Genomic DNA, 21,542 nt, shown 5'->3' with positions numbered 1-21,542 from the left:
GCTGCTGTGTCTCTGCAGCGTGAGTTGCAGATGCTCCTGCTGGGCGGCGCCCAAGGCGTCCACGGCCAGTGGCTATGGGAGGAATGTTAGCCACTGACGCTGCTGCTGCTGCTGCGGAACTGTGCATGGTGGCGCGCCCGCGGCCGCGGCTTGCCACAATGCTGCTCCCTCTCCTCCTGATTCCCTTGCTGCCCTTCCCCTTGCCCAAACCGCGCTGGCTGCCACTTCCAGACATCTTCAATGTTTTGGGCGTATAGACAAAAGTTTTTTAAAAGGGCGGGTGAAAAGTGGAGTACTATAATGGAGTGGGTTGGTTGGTGAGGTGACTGAGTGAGTGTCCCCTAGTACAGTAAGTAAGTAGTAACAGTCAGGAAGTACAACTAGCAGTTACAATAATCAGTAGTAATCACAAGTAAATTTAGTGTGTGTACACTCAGACAGTGAGTGCACGCACGCAGGAGCTAGTAGCCTATGAACACAGTGACTGAGTGTCCTAGACTCCTAGTACAGTAAGAGTAAGTAGTAACAGTAAGTAGAACTAACTAATTACAATAATCAATCAGCGATCAGAAGGAAATGGAGTGTGGGTGTGTGTACACTCAGACAGTGAGTGCACGCACGCAGGAGCTAGTAGCCTATGAACACAGTGACTGAGTGTCCTAGACTCCTAGTACAGTAAGAGTAAGTAGTAACAGTAAGTAGAACTAACTAATTACAATAATCAATCAGCGATCAGAAGGAAATGGAGTGTGGGTGTGTGTACACTCAGACAGTGAGTGCACGCACGCAGGAGCTAGTAGCCTATGAACACAGTGACTGAGTGTCCTAGACTCCTAGTACAGTAAGAGTAAGTAGTAACAGTAAGTAGAACTAACTAATTACAATAATCAATCAGCGATCAGAAGGAAATGGAGTGTGGGTGTGTGTACACTCAGACAGTGAGTGCACGCACGCAGGAGCTAGTAGCCTATGAACACAGTGACTGAGTGTCCTAGACTCCTAGTACAGTAAGAGTAAGTAGTAACAGTAAGTACAACTAACTAATTACGATAATCAATCAGCGATCAGAAGGAAATAGAGTGTGTGTTGTGTGTGTACACTCAGACAGTGAGTGCACGCACGCAGGAGCTAGTAGCCTATGAACAGTGACTGAGTGTCCTAGACTCCTAGTACAGCAAGAGTAAGTAGTAACAGTAAGTAGAACTAACTAATTACAATAATCAATCAGCGATCAGAAGGAAATGGAGTGTGGGTGTGTGTACACTCAGACAGTGAGTGCACGCACGCAGGAGCTAGTAGCCTATGAACACAGTGACTGAGTGTCCTAGACTCCTAGTACAGTAAGAGTAAGTAGTAACAGTAAGTAGAACTAACTAATTACAATAATCAATCAGCGATCAGAAGGAAATGGAGTGTGGGTGTGTGTACACTCAGACAGTGAGTGCACGCACGCAGGAGCTAGTAGCCTATGAACACAGTGACTGAGTGTCCTAGACTCCTAGTACAGTAAGAGTAAGTAGTAACAGTAAGTAGAACTAACTAATTACAATAATCAATCAGCGATCAGAAGGAAATGGAGTGTGGGTGTGTGTACACTCAGACAGTGAGTGCACGCACGCAGGAGCTAGTAGCCTATGAACACAGTGACTGAGTGTCCTAGACTCCTAGTACAGTAAGAGTAAGTAGTAACAGTAAGTAGAACTAACTAATTACAATAATCAATCAGCGATCAGAAGGAAATGGAGTGTGGGTGTGTGTACACTCAGACAGTGAGTGCACGCACGCAGGAGCTAGTAGCCTATGAACACAGTGACTGAGTGTCCTAGACTCCTAGTACAGTAAGAGTAAGTAGTAACAGTAAGTAGAACTAACTAATTACAATAATCAATCAGCGATCAGAAGGAAATAGAGTGTGGGTGGTGTGTGTACACTCAGACAGTGAGTGCACGCACGCAGGAGCTAGTAGCCTATGGACAGTGACTGAGTGTCCTAGACTCCTAGTACAGTAAGAGTAAGTAGTAACAGTAAGTACAACTAACTAATTACGATAATCAATCAGCGATCAGAAGGAAATAGAGTGTGTGTTGTGTGTGTACACTCAGACAGTGAGTGCACGCACGCAGGAGCTAGTAGCCTATGAACAGTGACTGAGTGTCCTAGACTCCTAGTACAGCAAGAGTAATTAGTAACAGTAAGTAGAACTAACTAATTACAATAATCAATCAGCGATCAGAAGGAAATAGAGTGTGTGTTGTGTGTGTACACTCAGACAGTGAGTGCACGCACGCAGGAGCTAGTAGCCTATGAACACAGTGACTGAGTGTCCTAGACTCCTAGTACAGTAAGAGTAAGTAGTAACAGTAAGTAAGTAGAACTAACTAATTACGATAATCAATCAGCGATCAGAAGGAAATAGAGTGTGTGTTGTGTGTGTACACTCAGACAGTGAGTGCACGCACGCAGGAGCTAGTAGCCTATGGACAGTGACTGAGTGTCCTAGACTCCTAGTACAGTAAGAGTAAGTAGTAACAGTAAGTACAACTAACTAATTACGATAATCAATCAGCGATCAGAAGGAAATAGAGTGTGTGTTGTGTGTGTACACTCAGACAGTGAGTGCAGTGCGCACACGCAGGAGCTAGTAGCCTATATGAACAGTGACAGTGAGTGTCCCTACGGGTACAGTAAGAGTAAGTAGTAAGTAAGTACAACTAACTAATAATAATCTATCAGTAATCAGAAGGAAATAGAGTGTGTGTACACACAGACAGTGAGTGAGTGCACACACGCAGGAGCTAGCTAGTAGCCTATAAACAGTGACAGTCAGTGAGTGTCCTACTCCTAGTACAGTATAACTACAATACTATTAGTAAAGGACAGCAGAAATACTGGTATAGATGAGAGAAATAAACAGAGGACAGCTGCCCACAGAGGCAAGGCCCCCCTGAGGCCTAAACCTGTAAGCTTGCAGCAGCTGCCTGTCTCTAATGTAACACACAAGCTACTAACTAAAATACAATGTCTATCTAACTAACAACAATATAGGTGTATATGGCAGGTGTAGGTGAGCAAAAACGCTAGGTAAATGACCACAATAGAGCACTTGCTAAGCCAAAGCACAAAGGAGCAACTCTCTCTCTGTACAAGTCTCAGGCAAGCATGGAAAAACCTAACATGGCGGCCGCTATTTATAGGGTAGGGGCTGGCCAGGGTCCCCCTCTGTGATTGGCTGCCGTCAGAGGGCCTGGGAGCCCTCTGATTGGCTCTAAGGACATCAATCTGGGCTATGACGCTATTCGAGCTCGGTACCGAGCTCGAATAGCGCCGGGTTGCTCGAATAGCTCGAATAGTGAATGGGCTATTCGAGTGTACTCGGATAGCCCATTCGAATAGCTCCAGCTATTCGGAGCTCGAATACCGAGCTCGAATAGCTGAAAAAGAGCTCGAATATTCGAGCTACTCGAATATTTGAGCTCTGCTGAGCACCACTGTGACCGAGCAATAAACTGTTAAAGTTATGAAGTGCCGAATTGTAAAAAATGGCCCGGTCACTAGGGCACTAGGGAGGTATAAACACATTATGTATCTGACATATCTGCAAATTAATATTACATACTTACCTCTCAGTCAGTTCCTCTCAGAAGCTCACCATTTTCTTCTTACCATTCCTTCCAGTTCCAAGATTTTGTCAGAACTGAAAATATATCAGTTGCTGTCAGTTATATATCAGTTGCTAAACAGACAACTGATGAGCAAGGTAATGTCCATGTTTCCCTATGGCTCTAGTGAGCATTATTGCAGTTTAACAATGTGCTGACCAGGAAGCTGTTATGGAGTAATGGCCATTTTCAAAATAGAGGACGGAGAATTCCATTAATCACAGTGGGCAAACAGGATGCAGGAGAGCAGAAATAGATTGATGAGTAGACTACACAGGAGGGATACATATAAAATCGGCACCAGGAGACTTGGGCGCAGGATACAGCCTGTATATGGCTTATCCTGCTGCACAAGTTCCCGGCTTAGCTAATTACTATACCCCCTCCAGGCCGCCATGGATGGTGGGGAATGAAATAATTCAGCTTCCAGCAATAATTGTGTTTTAAAAGTAGCCTATGGTGGCGGCGGCTGCGCCTAAATCTACCTGCGCTGTAATTAAAGTGCTCGACACAGGAGGTAAGTATGATTTGTGTATGTTTATTTTTACTTTAAATGTTCAGTTCAGGTTTGCTTTAAATACAGAATCCTAAAGAAAGCATGTGCTAAGGATGCTACTAAACTGGCCACCTCCGAGAAATCAATAAAATGACACTTATAAAATTTACAGTGATTTCAAGGTCTGATCAATATCCTGTGCTGTTTAATGAAACCGACAGGCAATCCATGATGCTAAACTTTAATTAGAGCTTACCTAGTATTATAATTCAGTGTCATTTGGGAAAGTCCACCACAAATCAGCACATTCCTTTATCTCGTGTATTGACAATGCCGGCAGATCGAGGGTCCTTAATAACCATGCATCATTAAACTTATATCGTTTTATTTGATGTTAAGCTGTGAAATACAGATGTTTGGCTTCAGGATTCAGATCACAAATGTAATGATCGGGTTGATTGTCTGCTCTGCCATACTGGCAATAAATGGAAAACAGGGATTCATTTATTTTTTTAGCAAATTATACTTAAAGTCATTTGCTCAGAGAACAGCCAAAATGGGGCCAACAGACATGATGATTTGGTTAATTAATGGTAAAATGGTAAACCAGCCCTACAATTCTTCTTTCGGTTGACATCAAACACACAGCAATGATGTAGCTAGACAGTCATGAACTCCCAAGTGCCACTTTTACTGCCTGCTTTCCACCCCCTTTGGATTGGTGTTTGAATTTGGGTTGCTGTTAACTTTGACCCAAAAATGGCTGTTAGTTCGAGCCTTGATGACCTGACAAATGGTGGTATTCAAAAATGTGCCTTTTGGCGCCATCTCTTTAACGTCCAGAAGCCCACACATGCTTCCCCATAATGTTTCGGCCCTTCCAATTACATGGGGATCCTTTCTTTTATGTTGTTGGTGGCAGGCAGCTGATTGGCTTTGCTTTTTGATAGAGGACACTTTGGTCTATTTGAACCCTTTATACTTACCAGGTGGTTCTAGGTCACCATGAGCTATCTGGGTTTTCCTTATTATCAGAAAACAGAGTCTCATATTTTTATGTTCAGCTTAAGAGCTGCATTTTAAAGACTTCTAAACAGCAGCCATGATAGTCTGATATAAAATCTGCTTCATTCAGCTGCAAAAGAAACAGAAGTAATGACCCTTTGCACTTTTCAGCACTGAAATGTTATCAGTAGGGTTTAATGACACAGTCAAAATTGTTTTGGCTTTTAGTTACTTTTCAGGACAGTAAGCTGTATAGATGTTTATCTCCTCAGGGGCCATATTCACAAAATGTTTCCAAACTTTTGTGAATATTCCCGCATTTAACTTCAGGTACACTTAAAGGACATATGAGGTGAAAATAAACTGATGAGATAAGCAATTGTATCTATCCTCCTTCCCTTAAAGGGAAGGTTCAGGGAGGGTGGGTGAAAAATCAAAATCAATTTCCACTTACCTGGGGCTTCCTCCAGCCCGTGGCAGGCAGGAGGTGCCCTCGCCGCCGCTCCGCAGGCTCCCGGTGGTCTCCGGTGGCGCGCCCGACCTGGCCAGGCCGGCTGCCAGGTCGGGCTCTTCTGCGCTCCAGGGCCCGGAACTTCTGCGTCCCACGCCGGCGCGCTGACGTCATCGGACGTCCTCCGGGCTCTACTGCGCAGGCGAGGGCACCTCCTGCCTGCCACGGGCTGGAGGAAGCCCCAGGTAAGTGGAAATTGATTTTGATTTTTCACCCACCCTCCCTGAACCTTCCCTTTAAAAATCACCTTTTTTAGATATCCCGCAGTTTTATTTTATTTTTAAACCTAGTTTTTACTGTTTCATTGTCTCTGCTCAATGACACCTTCATTTAAGTATCCCAGAGCTCAAATCTATGAATTATTGACCCTTTTTATCTCTTTTCTGCTCGCAAAAGCCATTTACTGACAGATAAGTGTTTTATGGCTGTAATTACTTATCAGTGAGGGTTATGCTATAGTCTGACCCAGTCCTACCCGGTCCCGACCCAGATAGAAGCTGTCACTTGCATACCTGATGTTTAACTCTTTCAGGCAGAGAAAGACAAAAAAGGAACACAGCCTAGTTATTAGAGTGCCAGGCCCTCTACATACACTTGTCTATCTCATCATAGCAAGTGGGTGAATTCCGCTACACCTCAGGCACCAAGATAGTGCTGGAACCAGGCGACTTGACCCAAATGTACAGCAAAAACGGAGGAAGTTCCGCACAAAATCTTGTGTTCAATCGAGTCCCAATTTTATTGATACAGGTAAAAAGCCATACAGTCATGGAGCTGACATGTTTCGGACTCACAGGTCCTTAATCATAGCACAAGTTCATGTTAAAAAGACACAGTGAATATAAAGTCTAAAACCCACCCCCAACACAGGTGAATCCAATCACACTCTCTTCCTGGTTCACACTCAAGAGTGGCGGAGGTGTGGCTAAAATATAAGGAAGGAATCAATAACATTCCCCTTAATTAAAACCAAATTAACACATATGAAAAGGGTACAAGCAACACTTGATACAGCAATAACAAAAATTAGTTAATTAATCAGAAAGACACCGGTCGATCAAAACCTGAAAAAACTAAACTCTCATCATGTCACGTGTCACCTCGGTTGTCCTGTAAAGTGGACCTGAACTCTTGCACAAAACAAAGGAAAATACAGAGAAATGCACCCTGTATGTATTTAGAGAGTTTACCCTAATTCCCCCTCATCTGTGACTAATCACAAGTTGTATTTTGATCTTTCAGCTGTGTCAACTGACTGCCACAGGAGATAAGCTAATTTATTTCTTGGCTAAAATACCAGAAGCCAAAGAAGCTGTATTTGAAAGTCTAGTTACATCCAGACAGTTTTTTTGTTTTAACAAAACATTTTATTTCAAAATATACACACGGTACAGAAATGTATCAGAGAGACTCTGCTGGAAACAGAAAAAAGGATGTTAACGCTAAAATAATTTTTTGACACCTCTAAAATTACTTTAAAAGAAGTGTGACTTTGGCTGCCGTGCGTGCATACATAAGTGGTTTATAAAAAAAAATATGCATTGGATGTGTTGGGCTGTAAAAACAATCCCTAAATATTCATAGAATTTTTTTCACGTAGTTTCTTCTTTTTTTATAGTTTTTTTATAATGCCCATCTAGCCTGCACATTATTTTAGAAACATAAATCCATCTCACACTGTGCGAATGTGCTTTGTAGCTGAAATTTAATGCACACCAGGTTTCAAAAACACATAAATAGATATTAATCTTTCATTTCCCTCTGTTCTCCTTTTTCTGACTGAGTATGACTGAAATATTTTATTATTGCAGTGTGAAAAATACAGACTGTTAATTTCTTCTACAGCAAAAACACACATATGTTGTCCCTGACTCTCTATTGGAAACAATTTGATCTTAAATTAATGTAATAGGTTGTAATTGTGTATCCTGTAAGACTATTAGCTCGATTTTTATAAGAAATATATGTATGTATACTGTATATGAGGCACAACAAAAACAACTACACCCATGTGTACTAAGAGAGTTAAGAGTATCTAAACTTATGTGGAGGAACAAAATCATTCTAGGGCAACTATATATATTGCAAAGATTTTAGTAAACATCACTGCAACAAACTTACCTCAAAGTAGGAAGAAGAACGAAAGAGGCATACATGTAAAAACGGCGCCAGGAAATTTGGGTGGCGGGTGAAATAAAAGAAACGGCTCACCCTGCTTCTGCAAGAATTATTATTCCCCCCTCCAGGCCGTCATGGACTTAGGGGAAAGATGTAATTCAGCCGCCAGCTATTGCTGGCAGCTGAATTACGCTGTTTTTAAAATAATTTGACCACCGTCTTTTGATGGCACCCAAATTACTGTATGTAGATTCCAGATGAAGCAGGCAAACCATCAAAGTCTGGGTGCTTGGTGAGGTGACTATGGCAAAGTCACGTCCAATAACAATCATAAACACAGTTCGCCACCACACCAGTATATAATTTCAAATACTCAGCACTTTTATTGTGCCATTATTCCACAAGTAGTTCCGACAATTGTTTTGGGGCCCTCCCAGGGCCCCTCTTTCTCAAGGCATGCGGTATAATGCAAACAGTTCAATAACACACATTGGCCTCAATTCTGGTAGGGTTATCAAACAAATTACCTCATGTGAGGTAATTTACCTCATGAGGTAATGACCTTTAGCAATTCTGGTAGGTTTTAGTCATGTTTTACCTCATGAGGTAAATTACAAGGTAATTCATGAGGTAATTTACTGAAAATAGCTACTCTCATGGAAATTAAGGAGCATGTTAGCACATAATTTACCGATCATTTTAAGACCTGCCTTTGCCTGGAAGTAAAGTCAATTTGTATGCATTTTGCAGTTTTAGTGGAGTTCCTATTGCTGTTTCAGTGTCGTTCCTATTCAAGCTGTGTAATAGAAAAGAATTGTAGAAATAAAACTCCAAATATTTAATGGATTTTTTTTATAAGGGATGCCTATAAATATACTTTTCATAGGTTGCTACATAATCAAATACACCTTCCTCCCCCCAAAAAAAAACATCTTCCAAAGACTATTCTAACTTATGGAAGGCAATTAAAGTCTACTATTATTTATTTACTGCATGCTTACCACTGAAATACCTCATGTTTTACCTCACAATAAATGGCCTCTATTCTGGTATGGTTATCAAACAAATTACCTCATGTGAGGTAATTTACCTCATGAGGTAATGACATTTAGCAATTTTGGTAGATTTTAGTCATGTTTTACCTAATGAGATACATTATGAGGTAATGCATGAGGTAATTTGCATTAATTTTACCGAAAATAGCTATTCTCATGGAAATTAGGGGGCATGTTAGGACATAATGTACCGATCAGTTTAAGACCTGCCTGTACCTGGAGGTAAAGTCAATTTGCATGCATTTTGCAGTTTTTATTGGAGTTCCTATTGCTGTTTTAGTGTCGTTCCTATTCAGGCTGTGTAATAGAAAAGAATAGTAGAAATAAAACTCCAAATATTTACTGGATATTTTTTTTATAAAGTATGCCTATACCTTTCATAGGTTGCTACATAATCAAATACACCTTCCCCCCTTAAAATAAAAACATCTTCCAAAGACTATCATAACTTATTGAAGACAATTGAAGACTACTATCATTTATTTACTGCATGCTTACCGCTGAAATACCTCATGTTTTACCTCACTTTATGCATTTACCTCATGTTTTACCTCATGTTCGGAAATGGAGAAAAATCTTTCAGAATTGCTTAAAAAAAGAGGAAAATACCTCATGAGGTATTTTACCTACAAAAAATATTTACCTCAAGCAGCTACCAGAATTGAGGCCATTATATATAACAAAAGCAAATCCTATATGGGATTCACTAAGACAAATAGAATGCCTTATCCGAGTTAACACGCCTTATCAGAGATAACATGCCTTATCAGCGTTAACACGCCTTATCAGAGATAACATGCTTTATCTGCGTTAACACGACTTATCAGAGTTAACACGCCTTATCAGAGTAGCATAGCAAGCGTTACGAACCCGCAGAGACTCAGGGCAGGACGAGTGGAGCTCTCGTCATTGCCAATTATCAGGCAAAAGTTCATAGCGCTCGCTATGCTACTCTGATAAGGCATGTTAACTTTGATAAAGCGTGTTATCTCTGATAAGGCGTGTTAACTGGGTTAAGGCGTGTTATCTCTGATAAGGCATGTTAACTCGGATAAGGCATGCTATTTGTCTTAGTGTGTAATTGAACTGTTTCCATTATACTGCATGCCTTGGGAAAGAGGGGCCCTGTGAGGCCCCCGAAACAATTGTCGGAACTACTTGTGGAATAATGGCACACTAAAAGTGTGGAGTATTTGAAATCATATACTGGTGTGCTGGCGAACTGTGTTTATGCAGATTACTATATGAGTGCCACTATACCACATTACGGCCCATGGCGCCGCATGGGACGCCCACATTTTCCTGCGCTGTTTTGCAGAGTTTCGACAATAGAGGCCAGACTACGTTTACCAGTATTACAGTAGAAACCATGGTGAATATACAGTATAGTGACAAAAGGAGGTATCAGAGTCCGTGACAAGGGTGGAGCATTGAAATGGTTTGCAAATGTCATTTAGCTGCACAGTTCACTGCGTACTTCATCCATATTCCATTCCGTGCACAAGAGATGGGCGGGAGCTTGTGTTAGTCACTATGCTGGTATAGCCTGTTACACTTAGGCCTCATTCACATTGCGTTCTGCTCGCGTTATCGTTAGAGTTGGGCTTTTTTTTTACGCAATTTATTTTTTGATTCCTGGCGCTTCGGTGGGCATTTCGTTTTTGTGCAAAGCGCTTCTCTAAGCGCTTTTCCCGAGCGTTTTTATTTTCACTCCCTGACGTCAGGAAGTGAACTCTTTGACCCGGAAAAGAATAAATATACTGTACTTATTCTTAAAAACGCAAATTCAATCCTTACACATAGTGATTTTGTGAGCGTTTTGCATTTTTCTTAACCTTCCATTAAGGCAAAATCGTCTCAAAAATGGTACACGCAACGCTTTTCTGAGCGGAGCGGAAACGAACCGCTCAGATGTGAACTCTCTCATAGAGAACCATTGCACAAGCGCTTTCAGGCAGCGCTTAAAAAAAAATCACAAAGTGCCTCTAGTGTGAAAGAGCCCTTAGTGTTAGAAGGAAGGAACAGGAAGCCAGCCAGGGTAGGGGTCTTGTATATGTATGTGGGGGAGGCAAGAGTACACTCTTATTATAATCATTTTTAGAATGAACAATTAATGCACATTAATGTGCCTTTAAATTATCATTGCAGATTTCTGAAAAATGTAAAGAGGGTCTCCATTCGCTTTTATTTCCGAATACGTTGGCCCTCAATAAAAAGTATTAATAATATTAATAATTTCAGGTAGATTGGGGAAAGGTTATAAACACTCATATAATATAATTCAAGGCAAATCTATCCAGCAGGGAGACTGTTAAAACAATTTTGTTCAGTTCCGTAGAAAAGGGTTAAACATATTGGGACGTTCTGATGTTTCTGTCCCAATTAAAAGGGTTCCCTCACCTCCTGCCCAGTAATCATTGTCATCTTCACTGCTATGGGGGACAAAAGCAAAAATAAAAAAAATTAATAAGAAAAAAAAAACAACAGAAATGAAATATGAATAAAGCCAAAAACAGAATAATGACCAAACAAAGCGAAACACAAAACTAGCAGAACAGATGCACTACCAAGATATCAGAATTGACTATACTATATTATTAATGAACTTATTCTCAACCTATTATTACAGTAGAATCTCGTTATGGTAATCTCTGATATAGTAAACCTCTGGATATAGTAAACTCAGTCCCCAGGTCCCAGCAAATGCGTCTGTATAAATATACAATGTATAACCAATTCTGATATAGTAAACTTCTGGCATAGTAACCTACTTTTCCTGGTCCCTTGGAGTTTACTATAAAGGGCAAAACGGAGAGGTTAAGCTCCAACACTTAAAGTGACACTTAAGCCTAAAAAAAAAAATGAGTTTTACTCACCTGGGGCTTCCCTCAGCCCCCTGCAGCTGATTGGTGCCCACGTAGAGTCGCTCCGATCCTCCTGTCCCCGCCGGCGGCTACTTCCCGGTTTCGCCGTCAGCCGCCGACAGGCTGGGAGCGCGAGTGATTCTTTGCGTTCCCAGCCACAATTATCGCCCCCTATGCTGCTATTGCGGCAAGGAAGGCCGCAATAGCAGCATACGGGGACATATTGTGGCTGGGAATGCGAAGAATCACTCGCGTTCCCAGCCTGACGGCCAGTGACAGCGAAACTGGAAGTAGCCGCCGGCGGGGACAGGAGGAATCGGAGCGACTCTACGTGGGCACCGATCAGCTGCAGCCCAGGTAAGTAAAACTCATTTCTTTTTTTAGGCTTAAGTGTCACTTTAAGGATCACTAAGGCAGGGGGCTGGACAGGCCTGTATTAGAATCTTGACCGTAAGGATGCTAATCCTTTAGGAAGGCGTGCTCAAGCCGTAAGCAAACGTGTACATTTCAAGGAGAGGAGAGAACAAGGCTGGCACTGCGATTCAGGAGTTAATTGGCATATAAAAAAATGGAGCACTTACAGTCAGCACTTTTCAGGCACTAAAATCCAAATAATAACCAGGGAATAATGTAAATAATTTACAATTATACTGTATATGAAATATAGTGTGTTCAATGTAAATATTCTTAGATTAATAATATAGTACAGTAGAATCCCTTTATAGTAAATTTCAAGGAGAGGACAAGGCTGGCACTGCGATTTGGGAGTTTATTGGCATATAAAAAAATGGAGCACTTACAGTCAGCGAGTTTAGGCGATGCAAATAGCGGCTAAGTGGGTGCCAGGTCTAGGTACCTCTGCAGATGACTGTTTTGCGCCGTTGGCGCTTGTTCACTGCGGGATGAAGAATTGTTCATCTCGCAGTGAACAAGCGCCAGTGGCGCGAAACGGTCTTCTGCAGAGCTACCTAGATCTGGCACCCACTTAGTCACCATTTGCATCGCCTGAACTCGCTGACTGTAAGTGCTCCATTTTTTTATATGCCAATAAACTCCCAAATCGCAGTGCCAGCCTTGTCCTCTCCTTGAAATTTACTATAAAGGGATTCTACTGTACTATATTATTAATCTAAGAATATTTACATTGAACACACTATATTTCATATACAGTATAATTGTAAATTATTTACATTATTCCCTGGTTATTATTGGATTTTAGTGCCTGAAAAGTGGTGCAATTTTTGAACACGCTTTTAGACCCTAAAAATCATACCGCTAGATAGATCTGCGGCAGCCGTGCACACTACACACCTCCCATGGAACCAGTTCAGCGTTACCAGAGGCGGATCTAAGCTTTTGGTGGCCCCAAGCAGTCCATAACTTGAGGCCCCCATCCATAAAACAAGCGGCACACCCCACGTGGAGACAGGTATAGGTGCCTCCAGTATAGGTAGCCCGTATAGTTGCCCCCAGTATAGGCTAGATAGGTAGGTGCCCCAGTATAGGTTAGATAGTTAGGTGCCCGCAGTATAGGTTAGATAGGTAGGTGCCCGCAGTATAGGCTAGATAAGTAAGTGCCCACAGTATAGTTAGATAGGTAGATGCCCCAATATATGTTAGATAGGTAGGTGCACACAGTATAGGTTAGATAGGTAGGTACCCCTCAGTATAGGTTAGATAGGTAGATGCCCCCAGTATAGATTAGGTAGGTAGGTGCACGCAGTATAGGTTAGATAGGTAGATGCCCCCAGTATAGATTAGATAGGTAGGTACCCCTCAGTATAGGTTAGATAGGTAGGTGCACACAGTATAGGTTTGATAAGTAGGTGCCCCTCAGTATAGGTTAGATAGGTAGATGCCCCCAGTATAGATTAGGTAGGTAGGTGCACGCAGTATAGGTTAGATAGGTAGATGCCCCCAGTATAGATTAGGTAGGTAGGTGCACGCAGTATAGGCTAGATAAGTAAGTGCCCACAGTATAGTTAGATAGGTAGATGCCCCAATATATGTTAGATAGGTAGGTGCACACAGTATAGGTTAGATAGGTAGGTACCCCTCAGGATAGGTTAGATAGGTAAATGCCCCCAGTATAGATTAGGTAGGTAGGTGCACGCAGTATAGGTTAGATAGGTAGATGCCCCCAGTATAGATTAGATAGGTAGGTACCCCTCAGTATAGGTTAGATAGGTAGGTGCACACAGTATAGGTTAGATAAGTAGGTGCCCCTCAGTATAGGTTAGATAGGTAGATGCCCCCAGTATAGATTAGGTAGGTAGGTGCATGCAGTATAGGTTAGATAGGTTGATGCCCCCAGTATAGATTAGGTAGGTAGGTGCACGCAGTATAGGTTAGATAGGTAGATGCCCCCAGTATAGATTAGATAGGTAGGTATCCCTCAGTATAGGTTAGGTAGATGCCCCCAGTATAGGTTAGATAGGTAGGTGTCTTAAGCATAGGGCGCGGTATAGTGAAGTTTCAACTCACCTTGCTTCCTCGATCCTGAACACAGCCTCTATCTTCTTCTTGTCTCGGCGTGCGGCGTCTGTCGCATCGGTAAGAGCTCCTTCTGTGATGACATGCGGTTACGTCATCACAGGGGGCGCTGTTACCATAGCGACAGACGCCGTGCGCCGGGACAGGATGAAGATAGAAGCTGTGTGCAGGATCGAGGCAGGTGAGTTGAAACTTTGCTCTGCCTGCTCCCCCCGTCCCCCACCGCTGTGCCCATCCTCCTGCCGCTCTGCCGCCAGCAGCAGAGCAAGGCCCCCCTTCGTGTGAGGGCGTGGCTCGTCTGTATAGTGGCGGCGCCCCTGGCCCAGGTTACCTCTGTGAGCTGCGGATTTCCAGCCCGAGCCTGACTTGGGATTACCGCTAAGGAGGTCAAAAGGTTTATTACTTTCCTATGTATTTCCATCCCCTGTAGTAAATACTTGACCAGTTACAAAGGTTTTTAATGTTTTATTTATAAACAGATTCTGAACTAAAATCTCTACACAATGCTATAGGTAAGCTTGTTATACAGAATAAAAACATATAAAACAAGGACAGAATAAAGACATATATAAAACAAGTTGTTGTTTATTGATAAGAAAGTAGATACAAATCTTTCTGGTGTGAAATATAATCTGGTTTTACTGGCATCATTAAAAAAAAGACTGACAAAATGAATTAGAAAAATAAAATAGGTCTTGTTGTTTAACTGAAGCTAGATATTAGTCCTCAAGCCCAGACTTTTCCATTGTTCATTGTCCTCGCTGAAAACGTTACACCACTTAAGTGCTTCATCCAATGGGATTCCAGTGTACAGTCTATGCTTAGTCCTTGGAGGATGTGGTGCATGTGTCTTGTCCACATGATTAATGCAGCATCTTTGTCTAGTGACTTAGTATCTATATTTACAAGAGCAGTCATGACATAAGTTGTGATTTTAATGGCCAGTAAAGTATGGGCATTCATGGTTCGTCATCGGCAGGTGGTGGTTGGCACAATTTGTATAACCTAAAGAAAGAAAGAAATAATTCAGATTTCTGTTGGTGAGTAACATTAAAATTGCCTACAATTCACTCTAGATATTATGGATCTTAAAGGGAACCTGAGACGAAAGAAGTCTCAGATTCCATACTTACCAGGGGGTTCCTTAACCTCTTTGGGGCCAAGGACGTTAGAGTTACGTCCTCTGTGTGGCGGTCTGAGGCTGATGGGCATGGGCGTCCGCAGAAAATTTTCCAGGGGGGGGGGGGGGGGCAAAAAGGGGGGGGGGGTGTTGTGTGGCGCGCCTAGTGCGCCAAAAAATGGGGCTACGTCATAAGCGCCACGCCGAAAAATGGGTGTGGTCATGAACCAGAATGTGGGTGTGGTCGTGGGTGGAGACAAGTTTACATGAACTAAGCAATGGTGGGACATTAGATTAGGACAGTGGTGGCGAACCTTTTGGAGGTCGAGTGTCCAAACTGCAAAGTCACTTTACTATTACAAAGTGCCAACAGCAATTTAAAATAAATACAACCGTTGTAACTCATACATGAACATTATGGAAAATCCAAGTTGAAAATAAACTGTGAAGATAAACAATTTCATCCATCCTACTCCTGAAAAATGTATTCATTTTTTTTAGAACCTCCCAGTTTCATTTTCTGTTTTAAAAAGCGGAAAAAGTAGGTTTAATGCTATTGTCTCGTATGATGATGATTCAGCTTTTTCCATAGTCTCGCAGTTAGCAATCATGTGACCCCCAACAAGACAAATTCACCAATCATGAGCCCCCCCCCCCCCCCATCAAGACAAATTCAGCAATCATGAGGCCCCCAACATGACCAACTCAGCAATCATGAGGCCCCCAACAAGACAAATTCAGCAATCATGAGGCCCTCAACAAGACATATTCAGCAATCATGAGGCCTCCAACAAGACACATTCAGCAATCTTGAGGCCCCCAACAAATCATGAGGCCCCCAACAAGACAAAGTCAGTAACCATGAGGCCCCCAACAAGACAAATTCAGCAGTCATGAGGCACATAAATAGACAGCATTTCACATAAATAGGCAGAATGCCCCCTTAATATGGTAGACACCTTTCACCTGGCAGCAGTTCCCCAAAATACCCTCAATCTGACAGCAGTGGTTCCCCAAAAATAGGTAGCCCCAGGTCTATAGGTGTCCCCAGAATAGGGGGCCAGCAGTATAGATGTCCCCAGAACTGGTAGCCAGGGGTAGAGATGTCCACAGAACAGGTAGCCAGGGGTATATGTGCCCAGTATATGTAGGCAGGGGTATATGTGCCCAGTATATGTAGCCAGAGGTATATGTGCCCAGTATATGTAGGCAGGTGTATATGTGCCCAGTATATGTAGGCAGGGGTATATTTGCCCAGTATATGTAGTCAGGGGTATATGTGCCCAGTATTTGTAGTCAGGGGTATATGTGCCCAGTATATGTAGTCAGGGGTATATGTGCCCAGTATATGTAGTCAGAGGTATATGTCACCAGTATATGTAGCCAGGGGTATATGTCCCCAGTATATGTAGCCAGAGGTATAGATGACCCCAGTATATGTAGTCAGGGGTATATGTGCCCAGTATATGTAGCCAGGGGTATATGTGCCCAGTATATGTAGTCAAGGGTATATGTAGTCAAGGGTATATGTGCACAGTATATGTAGCCAGAGGTATATGTGCCCAGTATATGTAGGCAGGGGTATATGTGCCCAGTATATGTAGTCAGGGGGATATGTGCCCAGTATATGTAGGCAGGTGTATATGTCCCAGTATATGTAGGCAGGTGTATATGTCCCAGTATATGTAGGCAGGTGTATATGTCTCAGTATATGTAGGCAGGTGTATATGTCCCAGTATATATAGCCAGGGGTATATGTCCCAGTATATGTAGGCAGGTGTATATGTCCCAGTATATATAGCCAGGGGTATATGTCCCCAGTATATGTAGCCAGGGGGTATATGTCCCCAGTATATGTAGCAAGGGGGTATTTGTCCCCAGTATATATAGCCAGGGGTATATGTCCTAGTATATGTAGCCAGGGGTATATGTCCCAGTATATGTAGCCAGGGGTATATGTCCCAGTATATGTAGGCAGGTGTATATGTCCCAGTATATGTAGGCAGGTGTATATGTCCCAGTATATGTAGGCAGGTGTATATGTCCCAGTATATGTAGGCAGGTGTATATGTCCCCAGTATACGTAGGCAGGTGTATATGTCCCAGTATATATAGCCAGGGGTATATGTGCCCTGTATATGTAGCCAGGGGTATATGTGCCCAGTACATGTAGGCAGGGGTATATGTGCCCAGTATATGTAGCCAGGGGTATATGTGCCCAGTATATGTAGCCAGGGGTATATGTGCCCAGTATATGTAGGCAGGGGTATATGTCCCCAGAATAAGTAGCCAGGTGTGCCCCAGCAGGAGGGGAGCAGCGCAGAGAAGAGAGAGAGCTATGTGCGGACAGCGGGGAAGGGCGGACGTCTCCCCCCCCCCCCTTCCCTCACCTCTAACGTCCTTGAAGTCCCCCCCCATTCCTGACGTGATCGCACGCACCCAGTGGGGGAGAATCAGCTGTCATATGTCAGCTGACATCTCCCCTCACTGATCAGGAGCCAGGATTGGCTCCTGATCATGTGATCACTACAATTGCTGGCCAATCGTAGTAATCACTGAAGCGCAACGGCGGCGGCTGAAGAGGAGGAATAGGATCCATGTCGGGGAGAGAGGAGGCAGGGAGAGCTGCTCATCGCAGGACACAGGGAGGTGAGTAATGGCCGCTGCCTGCACTGGGGACACCTATCTATACCGGGGACCCCCATGCCTAGCTATCTATACTGGGGATACCACTGCCTGGCTATCTAAACTGGGGTCACCTAAACCAGGCAAACTGCTCTGGTCCCCAAGGGGGGGGTTAAGTGGGCAGTCCCCAAGTGGTTGAGCCCCCTTGAGGCCTCTCAGTCCCTCACTGTCTAATCGGGTGGCTCCTGGCCCGGTAGCCTTGCCGAGTCGTGCTTCATCACGTATGTGCGGCCCGGCCATGTGCGCAATGCTACTAGTTGTGTAAGCTCCTCTAAAATGAGCGCAGACTGTTTGCACATGCGCATTTTGTTTAACGGATGTACTCCACAGTGTCAGCTAAAACTCCACTGGGTATTTCTGATAAGAAAGACGTCAGAGCACTACGCCAATAACTCTTTCAATGATTTAAAGTTAACAACTTTCAAAATGTTTAAGGAGAGAAAATAAAGACTGCTGTAGATTGGGTCTGCCCCTTCTTGTCTTTCTAATGGTGCCCATACATGGTACAATTTTTTCTTTTTTTTTCGATTAGATAATTTCGTTCGATTATTCTGTTAAGCTCGAATATAAAGATTTTTCTAATATGTCCGATCAAATTGTTATTGAAAAAAATAGGATAATCGTTCCTTTTTCTTGATCGGAAAAAAAAGATTCTTTTAAATTTGATCGTTTTGGTTGAATAAATGGGAAAATCAAACATTTTTATTGTACCGTGTATGAGGAACACAAGCTGCTCCTATTAGCCAACTGTCACCATCTCTAATCATGAGATATTCATGACAGGATTAGTGGACATGGGCCTAGCAGCAGTTGGACAACGGGTGGAGCTCAATAAGGGAGGAAGGGGCAGGTGCTATTTTCACCTCAGGCCTGTGTCTCACGTCATAAACAAGTTCAGTTTAACTTCTATAAACAGTACCCTTTATAAAAGTCAAGGTTATTATGTACACAACACAAAGCAGTTCCCTCAGCTAAAATGTTATTTGAGAATATGTTATTATGTTATTACTCATTTTGATTTTGACTTTTTCTATGTCATTTTTCTATGTCATTTGCTAATGTTGTTATCACTAGCAAAACTCAATAAAAATTATCATTCAAAAAACAAAACAAAAAAACCCCCAAACTTCTATAAACAGTTTATTTAGTTGAATCGAGCGTGTAGAATTTCAACAAGCTCTGGTCCTACATGTAGGCAATAGTTTGAAAACAAAGGCCCATATGCAATTCACTTACTTTTTCTCCTGCATTATCTCCTAGGAGAAAACGTTTATATTTTCTTTAAAATAACTTTTAAGCATTTTACAATTGAAAAAGTAGCTAAAAGTTAGTGAAAAAAATACTATCAAAATTATTTTGAGTATTTTCTTGCTTGCTGGTGGTTTAAAGTGCATTTTATGACAAGGTTTGAAAATGTCAAATAGAAGAAAAAGTTGCATATGGCCCAAAATATCTTGTTTTACAACCATGGCCCATATGCAATCAACTATTTCTCCTGAGTTTTCTCCTAGGAGATAATTTTCCAACTTATCTTTTAAATAAGTTTTCAGCACCTTGCAACTGAAAAAGTACTAAAAAAAAGTAGGTCAAAAAGTACTGTTAAAATTATTTTGAATATTTTCTTGCTTACTGGTGGTTTAAAAAGCATTTTATTTACAAGATGTAAAAATATAACGTAGGAGAAACCTCAGGAGAAAAAGTGAATTGCATATGGGCCCATGGCCCACATGGTCGCATTAACCACTTCAGGACTCAGCCTTTACCCCCCTCTTAAGGACCAGCGCTGATTTCTAAGATCTGTGCTGGGTGGGCTCTACAGCCCCCAGCACAGATCAAATAACAGGCAGAGCGACCAGATCACCCCCCCCCCCCTTTTTTTTCCCACTAGGGGGATGATGTGCTGGGGGGGTCTGATCGCTCCAGCCTGCGTGTGGCTGGCAGGGGGGGCACCTCAAAGCCCCCTTCACCGCAGGATTCCCCCTCTCCCTCTTCTCCCTCCCCGCCCCAGAGATCGGAGGCTGCACAGGAACGGATCTGTCCTGTGCAGCCTCTAACAGGCTCCTGCCTGTCATGTGACAGCGATCCCCGGCTGCTGATTGGCCGGGGATCACTGATCTAGTACAACGCTGCTACTGTTAGCAGCGTTGTAAAAATGTAAACAAAGCGGATTATTTCCGCTTGTGTTTACATTTAGCCTGCGAGCCACGATCGGCGGCCCTGCAGGCTATTCACGGAGCCCCCCGCCGTGAATTGACAGGAAGCAGCCGCTCGCGCGAGCGGCTGTTTCCTGATTAATTAGCCTGCAGCCGGCGATGCAGATCTGCGTCGCTGGTCCTGCAGCTACCACTTTGCCGACGCGTGTTATGAGTGCGTGGTCGGCAAGTGGTTAAAGTACATTTTACTTTTAAGAGGCCCAGTAGTGGTGATTGAACTTGAGGAAATTCTTGGGCTGGCAAATGCTTCTCAGTTTTCATTTAGCCTAAGTTTAACTACAAGTGTATTGTTTTTCAGTATATATTAGCCATATTAATCGTGTTACAATCCTTACTGCTTTGTTAACTGAGCCAAGGCTGCAGCTTAATGATAATTCAAATGAGCTAGTTCAGTGATGCAGTGCACAGAACAAACATAATATGCAAAATGCAGGAACTCATAGCAGATCAGTGAAGAATGAGCTGCGTTTGGATGCCACGGGTTACTGCATTTTAAATCTGCTTTTTGCCTTATGTAATAATCCTAATAGATGAAAATTTTACATTGCCATTTTTCTTGTAATTTTAAAGTGTATCGAAAATCTCATTTCAAAAGCAAAGCACTAGGACAGCGCCGACTCATTCAGAGCTGCCCAACTGTGCTTGCCCTGCCCAGCTATTTGTTTCTGTAGGGAGTGATTATTATTATTTTATTATTATTTAGTATTTATATAGTGCCAACTTCTTCCGCAGCGATGTGCGCTATTATCGTCACTAACTGTCTCTCAGAGGGGCTCACAATCTAATCCCTACCATAGTCATATGCAGGCCCAGATTTACCTCAAAGGAGCCAATAGGCATAGATGTCCTGGCACCCTAGACTTCGCCTTCCATGAACCAACAACCCCCCCCCCCCCCATGAAACTGCACCGCAAGTGTGGTGGCTGACCCAGCTGTCACTTCTCCCTTACTTCTCTTGCCCATCATAGGTAGCTACAGGTTCCCCTTAGTATTACGTAGCCAGAAGTGCTCTCTATATTAAAGAGAACCCGAGGTGGGGATCTTAAAATAAAATCTATACACAGTGGCTGGGTCTGGCTATAGTGCCCAGCCTCTGTTGCTAGTTGAATCCCTCCTAAGTCCCCCCTGCTCTCCGCTCTATCCCATAAATTACAGCCACACTGTCGGGGAATGTTTGCCTCCCTAATGTCACTCGCGCCGCTCCCCCTGCCTCCTGCAGAACGCCGGTCCCCGCCCGCGTCCCTTCCCTCCAATCAGCGGCGAGGAAAGGGACGTGGGCGGGGACCGGCGCTCTGCAGGAGGCAGGAGAGCAGCATGAGTGAC

At 43.0% G+C, this 21,542-nt stretch overlaps 1 protein-coding gene and 1 long non-coding RNA gene across 2 annotated transcripts in view; one reads left to right on the top strand and one right to left on the bottom strand.

Moving 5' to 3' along the window:
- The window catches only part of LOC137518967 (uncharacterized), a 118,458-nt gene that overhangs the window by 65,548 nt on the left and 31,368 nt on the right, over positions 1-21,542 (top strand). The gene's annotated exons all lie outside the window — the stretch shown is intronic.
- PREX2 (phosphatidylinositol-3,4,5-trisphosphate dependent Rac exchange factor 2) overlaps positions 14,652-21,542 on the bottom strand; it is a 415,237-nt gene continuing 408,346 nt past the window's right edge. Inside the window, exon 40 of the mRNA XM_068237470.1 lies at positions 14,652-15,206. Within this exon, the coding sequence (XP_068093571.1) occupies positions 15,161-15,206 (46 nt within the window). The 3' untranslated portion in view covers positions 14,652-15,160. The remainder of the gene's footprint in view (positions 15,207-21,542) is intronic.

This window comes from Hyperolius riggenbachi, chromosome 5 (assembly GCF_040937935.1).
Source record: "Hyperolius riggenbachi isolate aHypRig1 chromosome 5, aHypRig1.pri, whole genome shotgun sequence".
NCBI classification, from domain to species: domain Eukaryota; kingdom Metazoa; phylum Chordata; class Amphibia; order Anura; family Hyperoliidae; genus Hyperolius; species Hyperolius riggenbachi.
This window is presented reverse-complemented; position numbering and strand designations above follow the sequence as displayed.